Source organism: Papaver somniferum, chromosome 1, assembly GCF_003573695.1.
Source record: "Papaver somniferum cultivar HN1 chromosome 1, ASM357369v1, whole genome shotgun sequence".
Lineage (NCBI taxonomy): Eukaryota > Viridiplantae > Streptophyta > Magnoliopsida > Ranunculales > Papaveraceae > Papaver > Papaver somniferum.
Window position 1 is genome coordinate 234,397,528 of NC_039358.1, and position 21,444 is coordinate 234,418,971.

At 38.4% G+C, this 21,444-nt stretch overlaps 1 protein-coding gene across 1 annotated transcript; it reads left to right on the top strand.

Annotated features, from left to right (window-relative positions):
- Positions 1-3,636: 3,636 nt before the first annotated feature.
- LOC113272759 (aspartic proteinase nepenthesin-1-like) lies at positions 3,637-5,223 on the top strand. The gene is made up of 3 exons (XM_026522556.1): positions 3,637-4,549; positions 4,703-4,969; positions 5,120-5,223. The coding sequence occupies exons 1-3, from the start codon at positions 3,637-3,639 to the stop codon at positions 5,221-5,223; spliced, it is 1,284 nt and encodes a 427-aa protein (XP_026378341.1).
- Positions 5,224-21,444: the final 16,221 nt, after the last annotated feature.

Below are 21,444 nucleotides of genomic sequence, written 5' to 3' on the forward strand. Positions count from 1 at the left end.
GCTTTTGGTATGCCTCGATATGCTACGGGAATCCATAATGGTTAGAGAAAGAGTTCACTCAAGTACAGTGATTATGAACTGAGGTTCCATATATATACATCAAATTGTCGTTACTAAAGTAGGTACTTTATGGATGCTGTCTTTGACAGCTGGTCGACATGGCAGAACTTCTATTTACTGAAGTATTTAATGCTCTGAAGCATATTGCAATAAAAAGAATAGGCACCATATCAATAAAAGTAGCAGAATCAAGATGTCTCATTGGAGATCTCGAAGAGATGCTTCAGAAGTAGAAGGTAGAATTTGAGGTATCAATTACAGCTTAGGTGTACATGGTTGTCCAAATATTGATTATTTAGGTGTAAATAGTCGTACACTTGCAGAACTATATTTTTTGTATACAAACCAAAAATTAGGGAAAGCACTAATGTGTACAGTTGTTGGATTTTTTATAGGTGTGTACATAGTTGTACACCATTATGATACCGTAATAATTATGCATGTTTTTCTTGTTAATAAACGGTATATTATATGAAAGAAAGCCAGATTTCTACATCTTTAACATTATCACTCTCTTATTTTACTCAATCTAAGAACATTCGATGTATGTTGCGTAAGTGTAAATAGTTGTACACATCCTCAATATTAATGTGTACACAATTATACACATGTTTATTATCAATGTGTACACAGTTTTACACCTGTTTATTGTTAATGTCTACATAGTAGTTGTTATATTGTCATCAGTAGTATTCATTATTAACAACAAATGAGGCTTCCTAAGAGTTGCCGTACTCCAGTCTTAACTTGTTTCGTTCTACCTTTTTTACAGCATAAGATACATGAGAAAACCGGATCATGGATAAGGTTTGAAGTAATGAATCTTCTTAAGAAGGAAAAGGCCACTGTGGTTGTGATCAGGTCTTCGACGTCATCAGAAAACAAAATAGTCCATCCCAAATGCTGAAGCTGCTTGAACCCCAATTGCAAGATGATACTGAAATGGTTGTCAAAAATCTATGGAGGACACTTCTCATACTAATAAAAACATTACAGGTATAAATGACCATGGCCTGCCATCCCCTGATAATTATTTCGTTCTTGTCCTTTTTTAATCATCCGATTGCTTGTTGTTCTTTCACGTCAATATAGTTTGTCTAACGATTATGCTTAATCCTAATAGTAGGAATTAACTAGTGTATTTTCTTTTACACCAGTTATGGGTGCATATAAAAGTGCACTGTTTTTCCGTGCTTGTTATACGAGGTGTATATGCTTGTACACCAGTTATATGCAGTGCATTTTTATGTGCATCGTTTATTCTTTTTGTATTTCCTATTCGGTACCCACAGACATGGAATATAATTTCCTAGTCACAAGATTGCAGTTTAGTCTCTTTCCTGTTAAGCAATCATACAACAAATTAGCTTCTCTCATTTTTTTTCCGAAGCGAAACGTTGTATTAAAGAGAAAAAATAAGTTGGACTAGACAACAACTTCTCTCATTAAGGCTAAAATATTTGCTAGCATGTTGATTCTGGTTGATTCTTGATTATCTTGGTTTAGCTTTTATAAGAATATTTTGAGTCATGTCCCTTCACGTGTACCCGATATTTATAGTAATGAGTTGCTAGAAATGCAGCATACTATGAATCGGAGCATATTTATAGTCATCGTGGTCCTTTGTGTATCCCAGGCATGCTATGCCTAATATTTATTGTTGTAATGATTTTGCAGGGTTTAGACGAGGTGCAGCGATAAATCATTCTTTAAAGTACTGTAGGAGAGAGAATATTTAGTTGATTTTAAAGCACATGAACTTCTTCATTTGGTCAGTAACCTCATTCCGAACTTCAGTTCATTTTTGTAGGTGTGCACATAGTTGTACACCATGGTAATCACTAGAAAAACTTGTGAAATGTCACGTGTACTCTGTTTGACAGTAGTGCACCTAAAGCAGCAATCATATCACAAGAAGGAAAAACCACATATTTATGTTGCACGTATGCCTTTTTGGATTGTTATTTATGCACAATACATATTGAATACTACATACAAGGCAACAAGATGTACTTGTCCAAGTAAGCACTTAGTTAGAATCGTTAGTGCCTGAAGTAGTAGATTATCAGATTCAGGAGAAAGCACTTTTTTAGAGTCGTGAGTACCTGAAGTAGTACATTATTAAATTTGGGGGAGTTTATTTTGGGATAAAACATCTTCATTATCGGTAGAACCTTATTTTACTTTTGTTTCATATGATATCTAGCAAAATCATATGTACATTATTGTATACTGTAGTTGTTCTTGATAATTGTTAATGAGCACATAGTTTTGCACATGTTGGTCGATAATGTCCTTGGATATGGACTTGTACACATGGGTGTACATTTTTTTTGGTTCACATGTTATTTGTTACTGCGCATGTTGATTCTTTTTATTGTTTACTTTTAGGGACTCATAAGCTCAAAATGGTATAGCGCCCAAGCTTATCACAAGGTTTGCGCAGGTTGATGCTTCGAATCCATTTGAGTTTCCATATCATGCTTATTTAATATGGGCAGTGTATTGGTTCTTAGATGGACGATTTGTATATGGTGTACAAACTGGTGCATCCTGTCTTGTCTTCAGATTTTTTAGATTTTTGTAGCTATATGTTTGTACAACAATGTAAATTAATATTTTTAAAAATGAGAATTATATAGTCATATGAGTACTCTTTTTGTAGCTTTCGAAAAGAACTTTCCGAATATATAAATTTTGCGAATTTTGGACGAACGGTTTGAAAGATAAATTGTTTTTAATTTTCTTTTTATATTATTTAAAATTGATGACATCATCACGAGTCACTTTGGATGAAATCGTAAGTATTTGGACTAAATTGTAAATGAAGGTTAAACATGTATTTTTCATATTTTAAATAACTTTTGGACTAAATTGTACCTAGTTAATTCGGGATGGACTAATCCATACTTTTTGGCGCATTTTCGGACTAGACCGTTTTTTTCCCAAAAAAAAAAAAATAAAAACTCCCAAAGAAGAACTCGTATCACATAGATCTAAGAACGAGCAGCACAACGAGAGATCATAGCTTCATAGGGCCGGCAAACCCGAAGGTTTAGCCGATTAGGTTAACGAAATCCAGAGGTTTTTTTTTTTTAAGGGTTTTCTGGATATGGCGGTCGGCCTGTAGTAGTCAAACTGGCCCAGCATGCAATGTATTTTTTTCGGAAAGAAATTATACCTCAATAACAGAACGGAAACAAAAAGAAAAATCTTCATAATTTACTTTTATAAATAAATTAATGCGAATACATAAAAAATATCTTTGATGAACACAAATCCATAAAAGCAATATCTTTCTCTATAACACAGCATTTAATTTTTTTTGAAGAAACTTAATGACAATACATAAAAGCAATATCTTTCTATAAAAGAATGAGAATGCCATATTGATAATGCCATAAAAGCAATATCTTTATGTAAAAGCAATATATTTTGGTAATGCCATAAAAGCAATATCTTTCTGTAAAAGCAATATATTTTGATAATGCCATAATAAGAAACCTAATTTTCAATCCTATATATATTCAGCACAAGAATGGTTATTCCATATTGCTAGAAACCATAAACCAAAAAATGGGTCTGATCACTCTTTTCATTCTTTTTCTCACAATTTCTCATGTCTCCTTATTACAAATTAACTCAGTCATTGCAGTTAGCCCAAGTGGGTTTAGTTTGAAGATCATCCATAGTGACTCTAAAGAATCACCTCTGTATCCAGGTGATCATTTAACACCAGAAGAAAGGTTACAAAGACTCGTCCAACAATCAAAAGATCGAGCACGTTACGTTGGATTACAAGTATCAAGTTTCAATAAAACCACAGACTCGATAAACCCCGATTCTTCAAGCATACCTGTGTCTTACGAAGGTGTGGGAGCATTTTATGTTGCAGAGATAGGAATAGGTACTTTTCCTTTGTCTCTACAACCTTACGAGAAAAACTACTTAATTGTTGATACTGGTAGCGAGATTGTATGGACTCAATGCGCAGGTGCTCGAAATAATTCTCGATATTTCGATCAAGACACACCCTTATATCCAGCAGGAAATTCAACAACCTATCAACCTCTTCTTTGTCAGGATCGTCACCCTCTTTGCTTCCCAGGAGGATGTGACGCAGGCCAATGTACTTACTTAGCATCTTACCCGTCGACGGCATGGTCGAGGGGTGTTTTGGCTACAGAAAAATTGACGGTAAATTCAGATAAAGATGGCCTTGAAACTTTTGATATTGTCATGGGTTGTGGCTTTTGGCAAAATGGTTTCGAACAATTTCTCGGTTCTGGTTCTCGAGGAGGAAAACCTGATCTTGTTACTGGAGTACTCGGTCTGGGATCGGGGCCTAGGTCCCTTACAAATCAATTACAAATAAGCACCTTTTCCCACTGTCTGAAGCCATATAGTTCTGGTGACGCTCTAACAGTTCCGAGCACGTATTTAAGGTTTGGTTCAGACGCGACAAGCGGAGGTGGAGGTGGAGGTGGAGGTGGAGGTGGAGGTGGAGGTGGAGGTGGAGGTGGAGGTGGAGGTGGAGGTGGAGGTGGAGGTGGAGGTGGAGGTGGAGATGGAGATGGAGATGGAGGTGGAGGTGGAGGTGGAGGTCCAGTATTCAGAACTACCTTCTTTGCTCCTGAACAAGTATCCAAAACTCCCTTGTTTGCTCCTCCTACTGGCCGTGGCCCATATCTCTTGAATTTAGAGGGTATTAGCATAAATGGGCTTAGAGTCCCCTTACTTGAAAAAAAGGATTTCGAATATGACCAGCGTAATGGAAGTGGAGGTTTTTTCATAGATTCAGGGACTCCATTCACCGTTATGCACCAACCACATTTTGCTAAAGTTTCGGAAAGGGTTATTGCATATTTTCGTGCGTTGGGTATTAATTATGATCCAGGATTAGGTCGCGGTAATTTCAAGACTTGTTTTCCAAAACCTAACAAGGATTTCGCGTATCCAACGATGACATTTCACTTTGAAGGCGCGGATTTTGAACTCGACAGTGCAGATACTCTATTTTCTATCACTGTTTTTGATTTTTGTTTTGGTATTATTCCAGGGGAGGCTAATATAAACCTCTTTGGAGGAATGCAGCAAGCTGGCAAAGAGATTTTGTATGATACTGCGGAACTGACACTCTCATTTGCTACACAGGAATGCTAATCGGGTTCGTAAATTAAGAGACAACTACAAGCACTAGTCCAGCTGCTAGCTAGGTTTTTTATCCGTAACTGAAATATTATAAGTGTTCACCGTCATTCATTTGGAAATTAAAATAAAATATATAATTCGTTTCCTTTCTTACTTGCTTAATTTAATAATACCCCATCTGCAATGGGTGAAGGCAGCCCATTGAAAGGGGTGCACTTGCACCCCTGCCAAGCTGTCTACAAAATCCGTAAACCTAATTTTTTATTTTTGCACCCCCTAAAAAAATGTTTGCACTCTATAGCGGAATTTTGCAACCCCATCCAACATTTTTTTGGCTCGGCCAATTTAATTTACCAAGAAGCGGTACTTTAAACACGATCTTTCCGATCAAAAGGTTTTGACTTACTCCGTTTCTAAACTTGATAATTCCAACATGAAGCAGTTCACAGGAATGCCAAGTACAAAGAGTTGGATTCAAAGGAAATCTATCACCCCAAAATAATGATGAAGATAAATCATAAATGGACTAAGAAAATGTTTAATCTCTCTGGAAGGAGGCTTTTAGGTATTAAATGGAACATGCATCTAGAAAGTTGTGAACTTGGGGAAGGTACACCATGCATCTTATACCATCGTAATATATCTGTTAACAATTTAAAAATCCAATCTCATCTCTCACTCAAGTATAAGACTATCACTTGTGAAGCTTACCCTTCCTTCTGTTGGATGGTGAGCTTACCCTCCTTTCTATTGGTAGGCCATTGTTGCACACTTAACGAACAGTCATCATTATTTGATATGTTTAGCTGCTAGATGATTTTGTTAAAACCACTATATTAATCGCTAGCATTTATGATAAAAATATAGAAAATAAATAAATTATTATATTAGTTTTGGACATTTATGATTAAAATCCAAAGAATCTGGATAACAGGGCCCGCTCTCCCTTAAAGGAAGGAAAGCCTTGCTTGTGGCCACGAGTTGAAAGCGGCCACAAAAAAAATAGTTCAAGTTAAAGTTTCTAAAACTCTCGATTCAAAACTGTAACTCAAACCGTATACTTGCAGAAAAAATGACAAACAAAGACAATAAAGAGAAACAGGAGAATATGGGAGCTGGACTACCTTGTTATTAAGCTTCTATTCTTTTTTCTTTAAGTTCTGGAAAAGAGGGTCGGTAAGGTACACATGTTTACATTTTTTTATTTTCTAATAGAGTCCGTTTTCACTAAGTAATGTTCCCCTTTTCTTAACCATGAAGTTTATCCAGTTTTCACTGGATTTTTTTGGACATGGTCAAAGGAGGTTTGTGGTGTACTAGGTCATGCGTTGGTTGTTCGGTTAGTATATTAATGAAATTTTAGTGTATACCTTAAAGCAACATTTCTAATTAAGAGCAGGTGATCTTTGGTTCTTTCTCTTGCCATCAGTTTCAAAGCATACGTTAATAAGGGGCCACAAAAAAAAATCTGCATTAGGCCACAAGAATCGAAAGAACCGGCCCTGCTGAGTAAACATATCTATGGGTAAAAAAAATCAGATTTATATCTTTTGAACCGGCCCTGCTGAGTATTCATGATAAAAATCCAAAAAAATATTAAAAGAATATTGTATTAATTTCGGAGACTTGTGATAAAAAGTCAAAAGATCCAAGAATACTACTTATGGGATAAAAAAATCGAATTTATATTTTTTGGTTCCATTACATGATAAAATCTATAAATTACTATTATTAAATAATATCAGAATTCAATATTCACATATTGAGCATGTAAATAAAACATTTTATGGGGTAAAAGTTATATCTGAAATTGTAGGAATATAGGGTAAAAAATGTAAAAATTTCTATTTTAAATAATATATCAAGTTAACATATAGATTTTCCAATCTAAGAAAATCAAATTTATATATATATTTCAAGTCTTTTGAATTAAAATCTAAACAAAACTAATATTTATATTTTGAGTATCTAAAAAAATTATATTACTTACCTCGGATACACTTGACCATTGATATCAGGTTTTCCCAAAGATAAAAAAAATGCTATACTAACATAACTTACGATTAGTATTGGTATACCGTCTTAAAAATATTTCAATTAATTTTAGTATCGTCTTTAGAATCTGATAAATTAAAAATCTTGAACTTCCTCCTTTATAATATTAGCTTTGCTGCCTAAATATTCTACTTTATAAGGTTCTTTAGTACGTTTTTTAACTTAAATATTTAAAAAGGTGATTTTTTTAAGTTTTTATATTAGGATACAATTTGTCTACAATTTAATTTAATAACAACTATCCAAGACCATATATCTAAAGATCTAAAGGCCTAGACAAAAAAAAATCTCACATTGAACGGTAAATAAATCCTCTCTTCCTATTGGAAGAAATAGATCATTTTTTTACGTTTTGTGAAACGAACATTTTGGAGAGGACACTTGGCGACGTATGATTGACAGACAAGACAAGAAGTTTCCTAATACAGCTTGGTTAATTAAGAATGTCGAACATCCTTTATTATAGGACAAGGCCGGCCCTGGCATCGAGCAGCCAATGCAAGGCATTGGGCCACAAATTTTTGGGGACCACGTTTTTAGTTAGACATTAAGCATGCTTGTAAAATTTGAAACGAGATGGGTTTAAGTTTGTACTCTAAATTATTACTGTCCTATAGAATCCATCCTATGTAGTATGCTAATTTGATTACGAAATAGTTTGCTTAAATATAAAATTTTTCAACAAACATGACTTTGTACTCTATATTAAAGATTGATATGCCAAAATAATAGACGAGGGGTCATATTTGATAAAAAAAAATACAAATAAAGCATAAATTTGATTTTAAAAGTGCAAAATTGTAAGTTGTCAAAACCTTAAGTTCTGTTGCGGGATGTTTTCTGTTTTAGTGTCTGTATAATTATTGTAGTCATGTAAATGCTGCGTATGTAAAACATTTCCACAAGCTAAGAAAAATTTACTCATGATGAAATTCTCTAACAAGTTTTTTTCTGTCCTGGATGTTCAATTTAGATTTTACTGTTATTAGAAATACTACTTTGCTGTAGAAAACATATTAATACGTGTTAAAAATTATTTTTATCGATGCAAAAAACCACTTCAAAATATTGATTGGTTAATGATGCACCTTAAACTCACAACTTCATCACAAAATTAAATGATTAAAATCAAAATTGAGGCTGTGTGGGTAAAATACCCGATGGCCACGTGTCGACATCCCAAGGGATGATTATATGATAAGATGATGAGGTTGGAGTAGCAAATCACTCGATGAGAGAAGGATTTGTCTCAGTCGAGGCAACTGCACAAGCGCCACATGAATGACGCGTGTATGTAAAGGTCTAATCTGCTCAGACGGTCAAGTCTAAAAAGCAAGACCGCATTTAATGAAGGATAAGAACAGGACTTGAGTAGTTGGGCATCGTGACAGAAGAGTTGGACGATCTATACTACGACCCAGAGGCGATGGAGCACGAGTTTTTCCACAGAAGGGCAACACGATCCAAGGGAGAGCAAGACAACTCAGAGGGAGGACCAAGTATACCATCGCGAGGGACGGTATAGAACGAGTCCGAGGGAACCAGGACGATGGATGACAGCTCACCCAACTCGGACGATCAAGCGACTACGAGTTTATTCTGTATATAAATACCAGTTCATGTACCAGGGGGTGGACACTTATGCAATCTTAGATGGTTTTTCTACAGAGAATTCCAGAGAGAGACTTAGATAGAGAGAAAGTGAGAAATCTAGAAGAGATCTGTAACACTTTAAAGGGTAAGACCTTATAATCAATAAGAAAACATCTTCTTCTCCGTGGACGTAGATCTTCATGCAATAACCACGTTATATGCTTGTGTCAATCTTTACATTTCGTGTTATTTACATCTTGTTCATGATGAATCTTGTATGTTTAAGTAGTTTTTATTCTTTAATCTTACTTGGGTCTAGTAGTCAGAAAATATGCAGCTACATTTTGGCGCTAGAAATAGGGATGCATGAAGATCTAATGTACCTCCCTAACAACAACTCTATATTGTTTTCATAATCTCTGTAAGAGAAGTGTTTTGACACTACAAAGTAGATTTCTGTTGAGATGAATGAGTAGAGCTCGGACTCAAAAACGATCTTCACGATCTAAGAAGTCTAGGAGAACCTCAAGATTAACAGATCTACGTTTTTTCACTAATTTTATTTAAGATTTCTTGTGATTTTCAAGATTTTCAAAGTTTTTCTCAAGTAGCTCAGGAGAGTTGTAGATCGGAGTAAACATGGAGCTCTTAATGCTTCGGTGCTCAAACGATTTCCTCCATGAAAGAGCTGGGAAGAGATGCTAGTCAGTAGAATACATAAGGAATCAATCATCTTATGAGAGTTGAAAAAGGAAAATTTTCTTGATGTTCATCATCAAACTCGTCTTAATCTCGGAATCTCCTTCTTAAGAATTTGAATTTAAGTCAAGGGGAGGAAGTAATGAGTATATAATCAGTCGTCAAACTCAAAATTTTGTTTGATGTCATAAGTTAAAAGATGAAGAGATATATTTCCTAGATTGGAAAAACGTACTCAATCGTCATAATTAGATTCTTTCCCTATAGGGGTATGGCGTGTTGAGGGAGGTATTTCCTCGAAAAAAGAGGACTGGAAAAACACCTTTTCTCCATCATCAACACCTCATGCAAACAGGGATGTTTTGACATTTTCACATGTCTCCAAAATCTACTGCAAAAGTCTTCCTGTACTAACTGTCCAGTCTGAACTATGACTTAGTAATTGCACGTGACCTGCAAATGTAGGGTCCCACTCTTCTAAAAGAAAAGAGAAATTAAGTATTATTGTATATGTTGCAGGGAAGGTAATGGTGACGCGACGATCTACTCGTGCGAGCCAAGGAGAAAATGGTGGAGACCAAACAGAAGGACTCGACGATATGGAGCCTGGCGAACCCTTGATCCCAGGCGAGGGACAACCCGATAACCAATATCGGGAAGGACTAACTGATAATTATAGCTCCGAAGGCGAGGGAAACCCCTCGAGAAGCATGAAGATATTCGTATTACTCAGCCAGGAGGGTTGAACTGCTTGTCGAGACAAGAAGCAAATGGTAAGGTCAAGAAGGACAACCCTTCCGACCTCGCTGATGCTAATGCTGCAATTGCAACCATCCTGAGAACCCAAGAGGCTCAGGATAAGAGAATGATGAACTTAGAAAGGCGTAACAGAAAGCTAGAACGGAGAAACTGCAGGTTAAAATTCAAAGTAACAAAGAAAGTACCGCTCACCACCATTGAAGAAATCCCGGAGGAGGAAAACCCTTTCGAGCATCTGCAAGACGACGAACAAATTAAATCCCTGACACCTCGAACGAGGAAACAGCGGATCGATTTCCTAAGGGAAGTAGAAGTGTGCCCGATCACGAGGGTAGCCTATCCGAAGGGTCATCAGATGTTTATCCCAAACACAAACGAAACAAGAATCGAATCGACGAAGTAAATATTGGCTGCGAAACCGAGAATCTCGCAGCCACAAACCCAAAGCGAGGGGAGAACTCGAGGTCAACTCGTTCTAAGTTTGTGTCATACGTCGAACAATCGGACGAGGACTCAAGGCGATCAAGGCATCGCCCCCATGAACCATCTTTCTAGCCCGAGAGAGATTTGGGAAGAAAAAAGAAGGTCGAAACTAGGCGAGATAAGGACGAACTCCAAGCCCGAGTCAACCGACTCGAGGAAATGTATATAGAAGCTACAGCGAAGCAAGAGAATAAGAAATTGGCAGTGGTCATGCAAGAAGCAGAACAATCTCCCTTATCCGAAAATCTATTAAAATTGCCATTCTCAAGGAAGTGCTCCCTACCGTTGTTCACACCCCCGTTCACAGGAACAGGAGATGCTATTGAGCACCTTAGGACTTATCGTATGACACTAACCCAATGTGACCACTATGATGTGGTGTTGTGTGAATTCTCCCGGCTAGTCTAAGAGATGAAGCCCTGTTATGGTACAATAATCTACCCAACGGCTCAGTCAAGTCGTTTGCTCATCTATCCGAGCTGTTTTTAGAAACATATATTCATAACATTCGAATCCGACCAGAAGTTGATGTGCTGTTTCAAATATCTAGAGGACCGAACGAGTCGCTTTGTTCCCTGGTGACACGATGGAGAAAACTCTATGCTGAGATCAGCAAGGTCCCTGAAGACTATGCGATCTTAGGTTTCAAGAATAGTCTTAGAAAGACAGACCCTCTTTTTGTACGCATGTATGAAGCCATGCCAAAAAGCTTGGGCAAATTAAGAGAAATCCAAGAGGATTACATAGCCTTGGAGGAACTCCAGGATGGAACTTATGACAAGATGGCAAGAGAAACTAGTAGAGGAGCAAACGTGGTAGAACTACAGAACCCACCAGTGCCATCCCAAGGAGCAGGGCGATCCAACCATGGGTCAACCCAGTTCGACAAGCATCGGAATGGAGGATGGAAAGGAAGAGACCAGGCCCAACTGAAGAAGGGAAAGTTCATTGACTCAGTTTATACAAAACCGAATTCCCCCATATCCGAGATCCTCAAGAAGATCGACGGACAACATAAAATCACCTATCCATGGAATAGAGGTCAGCAACGAGAACGAACTAAAAATAGGACTGACTTATGTGAATTCCACCAATTTCACAGCCACACGGCAGACTCGTGTAGGGACTTAAAAAAGGCATTACAAGATATGATCAATGAGGGAAAACTCTAAGAATACATTGCTCAACCAACGACACCACCCACCACTGGGGCACCCGTACATCGTGTGGAGACCCCTCGAGAGGCACAATATTTGGGCTGCAATACAATTTCACACTCAGCAATAACCACCCTTGTACGAGAGGGAAATATGACCGGAAGAATCCACAATCGAAACTTCAAAGGCGATGAAATTTTCAGTGTAACCAGAGAACCACCAATAGAAGATTGGATGAGGGTACCCATCAGCTTTTCAGCCTCGGAGGCATCAGAAGGAGGACAAAATCATAACGACCCACTAGTGGTCACGATGGTTATCGCACTTCCCGAACATGAGGGAGAGGAAGCAAAGACTAAAACACTACCCTGGGCAATGTCCAAAATTTTGATCGATGGTGGTAGTTTTGTCGAGATCTTATTCTATGAAACATTCAAACAAATGGGCCTCAAAGACGAGTGCCTCATACCCTCGACTTACAACATATTTGGCTTCAACGGGTCATCAACCCTCCCAATAGGAGAAATAACATTAGAAATCCGGGTTGGAAGAATCCTTACCTTAACCACTTTCTGTGTGGTAGATGTCTTGTCACCCTACACAACCATTCTCGGACTATCTTGGGTCCACGACATCAAAGGAGTGGCCTAAACTTACCATCAACGACTAAGATTTCCCATGCCTGATGGAGTGGCATAAATTATTGGAGACTCTGGTGAAGCAAAGTATTGATACAAGATGGATGTCCAACACGGCGAGAACAACGTAAACTCTCCAAAAGCACAGGCGAGGAGGGTTAGAAGTATTAATAACTCAATTGAAGCCCATGACTACATTGCAATAAATGATGCACCAGCACGCTTGTCTGATGCCTCAACTTCATGCAACACCATAACCTCGGGACCGACCACACGACCCTTAAAGCAATCACAGAACCTCCCCGATGAGGGATAAATCGAACCTCTTCCTCATGACAAGGTCGGAGGCACACCTAAGAAACGTCATGGAGAGTATCACACAGGAATCAACCTGGAACGGAGAATGTTGGTCCACAACCAACAAGCCACTTTTAAGGAGTTAACCCGTCCAAGATCATGTCACATCATGCTACAGCTTCCATTCGGCAATAAAAAGCCATCAACAGGACGTACACATGGGAAACTCTCCCCAAGAATTGTCTATTGATAGGATCATAGACGCTGAGTCCACGAGCGCCTTACTATCCTTATTGGACGGTTACCCGGGTTACAACCCTTGCCTCGCACAAAGATGTCCACCTCAGTCGGGCACAACATACAAAAGGGGAGAGCACACCCTCTCCAAAGTCCTCGGCGATACATTAAGTCCTTGGCCATCCATGAAGATGGCACAAATGTTGCCAAGACCGATTAGGCCCTTAAGCAAGCTTACCTCACGAAGTAGGCTAGAAGCACAGCCCAAAACGTTGCTTCAGACTAATGAGAAACATTAACTCAATTATAGCTTATCTCTCATTTAGCACAATATACAGCCCGTGAAGGTTGATATCCAGAAGTCAGGGCTTTGAGCCCTCTTTGTAAGCAGGTCATGCGACCTCCATAGAAATGTACTAAGGGCTCACACCCTCTTTTGAAATTAATAAAACTATTTCTTTTGTGTATTACCTGTTTACATTGTGTAGATTTAAATTCTTATCATCGCATGTGTTTACTTTTCCTTTCTGATCTATATATGCATATAGGATAGTTGCATCATGCTTGCATTTTCAACAAACACACAGATACATTCAACAACCATGGAATGGTGCTGTACACACCTCCCATCCTACAACAAAACAGTGCAGGTCAATTCACCCAGCGGCTCGTTGACGCTCTCTAAGGACAACAACCTTACAAGCTTTTGTCACCAGAACCTTATACTCAGCATGAAGGTTATTCAACTTCTCATTCTTCTCCTCTTGGGCAGCAGCTAATTCTTCCTCATGACTGCTCACCAACTGATTAAGCTCCTGATCAAGGCCCTGCCTAGTCGCCCTCTCTTCCTCCAATTGACGCTCCAACTCTGCCTTTTGCTTACAAACCTCTGCAAGAGCAAAAAAAAAGATTAACTCACGCCAAACATCATGGCGAAACAATACACAAACTGATGTACAAGTGACCTTCGTTTTCAAGCAAAATAGCGACTAAATTCTGTTCTAATCGAATCTTTTCGGCATCTAGAGCACTAAGACGATATTCTAAAGGAGTCACGGCCATGTCACCATGAGGACAAGATAGCATATGCCTATCCCGCTCCTTCTCTAGGGCAACATAATCCCGCTTAAGCCTCCTCAGTGTTTCCTTATTATCTTCAGCCTGTGCTATGATAGGCATATGATCGCATTGCCAATTAATAAGCCCATCTTTTTGCGTCCGGAGCACCTTGATCTCATCTGAACGCTCCACGGCTGTTCACTTAGCTTTCTCAAGCAAATCCCGTGATTCCACAGTGAGTCTCCGATGTACCTCAATGTCCTCCTGCAACTTCACATTCTCTTGATCTAAGGAGACAATCTTACACTGGCGTGTGCTGACGTCCAGCCTAAGACCACTGCGTTCTCTAGCATGTCTATGACCAACAATATCTAACTGCTCCTCCAATCGTTTGACCATAACTACCAATACAGGGACTATTTCAGAAGTCTCATCCCTATCAAGAAGGTGCAATATTAAGGATATAGAATGGGTAAATACCTTCTAACTCCTTCTTATCCCGGTGAAAGGATGATGCTTCATCCCTCTCCAATGCCAATGCGGCGCGAAGTAGTTGAACCTCTTGCTCAGCAGCCTTGGACTTCCTCATAGCCACGCGAGCCTCGGATAGCATTCCAATCCTCAAATTGTTGTTCTAAAGATCCAACAACACCAGTCAAAACTGGGGCAAAAAAAAAAAAAAGAGCAAACAACAACAACTCATACAATGATGAAAAACTGAAACAAGTTAAACACCGCATACCGATAGCACCAGCTGTTGCTGTGCAGATCTGTCCAAAGACGCCAGAACACGAGCTTGCTCGTCATCGCTCAGCTGAGAATACCTATCCGAGCATATGACCTTCATCGACTCGGATCCGCCACTAAACCAGGGCGTAGAAGAAGAAGCACCAGACGACCCGCTAGAGCAGAAGGAAAACCACTAGCAAAGATGCTTGGTACACTCGGGGTGCCACCACCAACACTCGGAGTCACTATAAGACCATCGCCACCAACATCTGCACCCCCGCCAGCGATATCGCTCGCCTGGGGCAAAGTTATCTCCGATCCAAATGCAATACCAGGATCGGAAGGATCGGCCAAAAAAGTTTGATCAAGGTCCTCGAAGAATGAATCGGAGACATCCAACATTTCATTATCACCAAACAAAGCATCCACATCCACTTCCATAGCATGTTCAATCGCAGCAGCAGGAGCATTCGATGGCCCAACACCATCAGCTAATCTTCTCCTCTGCCAAACAATACAAATACATTGGCTGCTAAGGAAAAATACAGGGGAAAGGTATATATATATATACGTCAAAAAATAAGGACAAGTATTTTTTACCTTAGCATCCTCACTAGCTCGGCCTGACTGAGACAAACGCCTACGAGAGATAACCCACTTAAGATCCCAAGGTCTATAGGCAGGAAGAAGAGCGTGCATCTCAGGAATACAAGGAAGAACATTACCAAGCTCATCCCAACCATAAATTTAAGGGCCCAAAATGCGAATAGGAGCAACATGCCACTTGGGATCATGAGTCTTGCGAATAGTACGCTGATCAGTAGCAACAGGAGGATCCAAATCGGAGAGATACCGAGAATCTCGAGCGCTCTCCCGAGACCTAGAAATCCCAACCCAAAAACCATTATAAGTATCAGACTGATGACACCAGTAATTCTCCATAAAAGTATCAGGATTATACGGATCATTCTGATCGGGAGAAAACCGGTTCAACTCGTGTTGAGTAGCTTTGCCTTGGCTTCGGCGATTACACTCTCGGGAGATCCAATAGAAGTTACCATTGGGATGATAAATGGATCGGTGAGGTTCAAGCTTATATATCACCTCGTACTGGAAGGGATTTAGTGGACAGTACATAGGAAGACGAAGGTCGATGTCAAGTTAACCCACTGAGACTATGATCTTGTTAGGACCACAATGGTTTTGCTCGAAGAGATCCTTGGAAAGAACGCCAAATTGCCCCTCAGGAGTGGAAAAATAAATATTGAACCGTTGGAGACGATGCCTAACCCTCACCGATTCTAGAAACGTCTCATCAGATAGGCCGGAGAAATGCTCATAACTAGGAGTTCTCATCGGAGCTTTCCCGGGACTGATCAAAAAGCAAACAGAAGAAAATAAGTGAGAACAATGGCTAACGTAATAATGAAAAACTAGACTTAAACGAACATACACCAGCAAGAACTGTCGGAAATAATGGCAGCAAAGCCTCACAACCGGAGCAAAAGAAGGAATTTACCGGTCAAAATGACTGTAATAAACACATAACCCAAAAAAGGGAAAGGAACAATGACAGGAATCATTGGTTCTAACAAAACCGAATGATTACGTACAAAAAGAGATCGACGATAATCATCGGAGGGAACAAAAGAAAACATAAAGAAAAGGGACCATACCATCTTGAGGAGCGAGATGGGGAGTTCCTCCCAGACATTATAAATCTCTTTATAGGAGACAAGAAGTTAAGGAGAAACATTAAGAGACAAAGGAGAGAAAGAATGAAAAAACTCTGAACTCTGAAAAGAGATATTAAAGGCGACATTCTCTCCTCCCAATAAATTTTATAAGAAACCGAAGGACCACCAACCGACGCCTCAGGTTCAATGGGTAAATGCGCATTAAAAATACAGACGTGGCGTAAACCGAGGACGTGGCGGAAAATTTGCGACGGTTACATAGTTTTCTTCCCATCATGCCCTCGGCAAGTTGCAAAGAAAGGGAGAAAAATATGTAGGTAAAATACCCGATGGCCACGTGTCGACATCCCAATGGATGATTATATGATAAGATGATGAGGTTGGAGTACCAAATCACTCGATGAGAGAAGGATTTGTCTTAGTCGGGGCAACTGCACAAGCGCCACATGAATGACGCGTGTATGTAAAAGTATAATATTCTTAGACGGTCAAGTCTAAAAAGAAATATCGCATTTAATGAAGGATAAGAACAGGAATAACGCAGACACAAGAATTTTGTCAACGAGGAAAACACAAATGCAGAAAAACCCCGGGACCTAGTACAGTTTGAAAACACACTGTATTAAGCCGCTACAGACACTAGCCTACTCCAAATTAACTTCGGTCTGGACTGTAATTGAACCCTAATCAATCTCACACTGATTCAAGGTACAGTTATGCTCCTACGTCTCTGATCCCAGCAGGATGCTACTTACTTGATTCCCTTAGCTGATCTCACCCACAACTAAGAGTTGCTAAGACCTAAAGTCGAAGGCTTTAAAAAAAAAATTTATCACAAAGAAAAGTCTACGGTAATAGATAAATCCGTCGCGCACGAATATACCTATGAGTTTTGTTCTGTCTTTTGATAAATCAAGGTGAACATGAACCAATTGATAAACCGGACTTATATTCCCGAAGAACAACCTAGTATTATCAATCACCTCACAATAATCTTAATCAACGCATCGAAAAAAGATATTGTGGAATCACAAACAATGAAACGAAGTGTTTGTGATTTCTTTTATATCTTTCCTATTGGAGATATCAATCTCAAGCCAATTATTGCAATTGTACTCATACGATAGAAACAGCAAGATCAGATCACACAACTACAAGAAAGTAGTATCGGTCTGGCTTCACAATCCCAATGAAGTCTTTAAGTCGTTAACCTGGTTTAGAAGAAGAAACCAAAGGTTAAAGGAGAATCGGCTCTAGCTTAGCACAACTAGTATCACACAGAAGGTGCGGGGATTAGGTTTCCCAGTTGCTAGAGTTCTCACTTATATAGTCTTTCAAATCAGGGTTTCCAATTAATGTAATCTTGGTAACAAAGCATTCAATATTCACCGTTAGATGAAAACCTGATTAGATTCAAGCTAATATCTTTCAACTGTTAGATCGAAAACTAGCTTGTTACACACAAATGAAATGCACGTTTCTAGGCTTGTGTAACCGTACCTAAACTTGTACATTTGTTGGTTCAACAATGGTCAACCAAATCGTTAGATATATGATCACTTTCATATCAACCATATTCTTCTTCACCATAACTAGTTCAAGTGACTCAAATGAACTAGTTAGAGAGTTGTTCAATTGCAAGGAAATCTTATGTAACTACACAAAACACAATCAAAGCAAAAACGATTTGATTAACTCGAATCGGTTCATGAACTATATAGCCACGCTTTACAATTTGCATTCCTTAGTTTATATAAGAATAAGTTCACAAACATCATTTTTAGATATAACCTACTCAAGTTCGCGGACTGGGTTTGCGGACTTAAGTTCCCGGACGGAGTTCAGAAACTCCAACATAATTTCTCGGGTCGAGAACTTCCGCAAGTTCGCGGACTGAGGTCACAGTCTTGGCTCACGCCACCATTCCGGTTCTCTTGATCAACAAAGTTCGCAAACTTCGGTTCAAGGAATAAGGACTTACATATATGTGTTTCCACAACAATGCTTATATCCTCCAGTGGTTATATTATCTAAACTCTCATTTCAATCATTGAAACATTCTTAGAGGATATTGATATTCTATAGTTGTTATTCACAAACTATTTTTCGTCAAAGTAAGCAATTTTCAAAGTGATTGAAACTTGTCATGACTTTCATCACTAGGTAAAGATGAACTTGGCTAAAGCGAAAGCTTACCAACACATATTTCGAGAAATAGATAGGCGAGATAAACTCGGCTCGAAATAGCAAATGTGTATAATCTAAGTCTATATAGCAAAACGACTTTTGTCTCAAGATAGGAGATAAATAGACTTTTGAGTGATAGATAAGTTCAAGTCTCCACATACCTTTTAGTCGATGAAGATCCACCAGTTCCTTGAGTAGTCCTTCGTCTTATATGATGATTGCCATGGAGTTCTTGAGCTCAATTACACTTTCTATCCTAGTCCGAGACCTTAGATATAGTAGACTAGAAATCAAGACTTATAGTTTTGATCATTAAAATTGTCAAACATGCTTGAGATAACAACGGATGCAAGTTCGACCGAGCAATGCTCTAATAAGTTGAAAAGTTAACATTTGCAAAATCGAAAATGATTGATGTACCGAGATACCAGCACCGAGATGATACCGTGTGAGATGGGGTGGGGACCACTCATTCCCCACCCCTATCCCAATGCAGAGAGGGTGACATTGAGGTCGTCCGATCCCCTCTCGGTGCACATCACGATGCTGGATCTTGGTAGGTCTATCACGACTGTTGCAAAATATGCAACTAGAAAAGTAAACACGTGACAACGTCGGATCCCACCACACCACATTCGGATATGATTTGTTTGGCGCATGTACGGTATGCACATGCACACACTCTCTGACACGCAATTTTCAATTTGTTTCAAGAAAGACCTCAATTTTTGTAAATAACAAAATGTCATAAGTTGAACATTTAAACGGTGTTGGTTGTTTATTTCATTGTAGATTGAGGCAACATCTCACAAACCGTGTGTGGTCTCACTACCAAATAAATGTCATGGTCATGATGTCCATCAAATAAATTTTTAACTACTGATACATCGAACTTTGGCTACAACAACGCATATTTAGATGATAGTAACACAACATGAAGCACATCTAGCAAGACATATGCTTATCCTATTTAGAGAATAAAAGTTGTTGGAAACATAATTCAAGATACGTGAACAAGTTGCAGCAACATGACATATTTCAAGACAAAAGAACAAGTTGCGATTCAAGCCCTAGAATTGCTAAGCGCTTTGTTCGTGTATAGTTCAAACATATGAATAAACGATATTTTAAGTTTTACAAGATGCAAAATGGATCAGCACCTGCATCGCGTGTCCGTTTTTGATATTAGCCATAGACAATATGCACCGTTTCTAGGGTAATTTCCAAATGATTAACCTGAAACAAAAATAGTTTTCTAACCATAAATTAATTTTTAACTAATATCTAAAGATTACGAATGTCCATTGCTTGAATCATATTTTGAGAGTTTAACCAAGACAAGCTCGAACGCGAAATTTTCTTTGCAATATTAAATCTACTAAAGTCAAACGACTTAGTCCCATAAGATATATTGTTAAATACTGTGAGTAAATAGGATATGTCATTTTCACATACCTCTTTGTTAATGAAGTACTCGGAAATGTCTTTGCTTGTTCTTTAGTTTTCAAACTACGAGGGTTATTTAGTTATGTCTAATACCCAATTACCATGCTATAATCAAGATATAGTTTTGTACATCTAACATTGACGACATGCTTGAGCAAAACTTGTGAGTTCGACTGATTCTCTAACACCATGGACTGATCTTGAAGAACGTTTTGGTTCCAATTCAAACGCTCATGTGATTCACCAACGTGCAAAACCGCAAAGTCAAACGGTAGTTTCCAATTTTATTTTAACCTACATCAGTGAATATAAACAAATCTCAAATCAATTGTCTGCTTGTTGATCTAAACTTGGTGATGATGAACTTGTTATTAACATTGTAGGGGGTTTAATTACCATATGAATATGACTCTTTTTGTACTTGAATTCGTGTTAGATCTGCTCCAGTAACATTTAGTGAGTTGCACAAACTCCTGCTAAGAATGAAAATCATTATTTAAGAAAATACTATGTTTGTCACAATCATAATCAGAAATTTTATGCTAATGATAACTCTTATATTCATTGGGAGTGGTTGTGGACATGTTGGAATATCTAGCCATATAAAAGATAACCGAGCGAGGTGACCGTGAAGACTGTAGCCGTGCATCTAGTGAAGATAAATTCAAATATATTTAGAAGACCAAGTCATTTTAATCTATCTAGTACATCTGTTTACTCTAGTGAGATTACCTAGTCAAGATACGTTAAGTTTGTTATTATCTTCTAGGTTTTAGGGTTTACTAATAACCTTATTATTCCTATAAATAGGAATTACAATGTAAATGTAGAACATCTCAGTATCTACTGATGATCAATCTAATTTCACCCTAAAGGGTTTCTCAGTGGACGTAGGCGTTAGTGCCGAACCACTTTAATCGTTGTCTTCCTCTGTCGATCTATAATTTCCACTCTCTTATCATAAACCTAATATGGTACAAAGCAGGAAAAGATCCTTGCTTTTGTTTTTCTCATTGATGATGTTTAGTAGTAAAAAAAAAATTCTTTTTTTTCCATTGCTTTCCCTATTCTACCTAACAATAACATCATCATTATCATAATGTTTAGTAACAATCGCTTCCGTAATTTTCGTTTGTGTTTCATGTGTTTCAACCACTACACAAATCGTTAGCCATAGTTTCTTGGAGATTAGCTTCT

What these genes read in the sequence shown, in the direction of transcription:
- LOC113272759 (XM_026522556.1), top strand. Translation starts at nt 3,637, where the DNA reads ATGGGTCTGATCACTCTTTTCATTCTTTTTCTCACAATTTCTCATGTC. An exon ending in AGGTGGAGGTGGAGGTGGAG is followed by an intron (nt 4,550 to 4,702) that starts GTGGAGGTGGAG and finishes CTCCTGAACAAG; the next exon opens with TATCCAAAACTCCCTTGTTT. An exon ending in TGATCCAGGATTAGGTCGCG is followed by an intron (nt 4,970 to 5,119) that starts GTAATTTCAAGA and finishes GTATTATTCCAG; the next exon opens with GGGAGGCTAATATAAACCTC.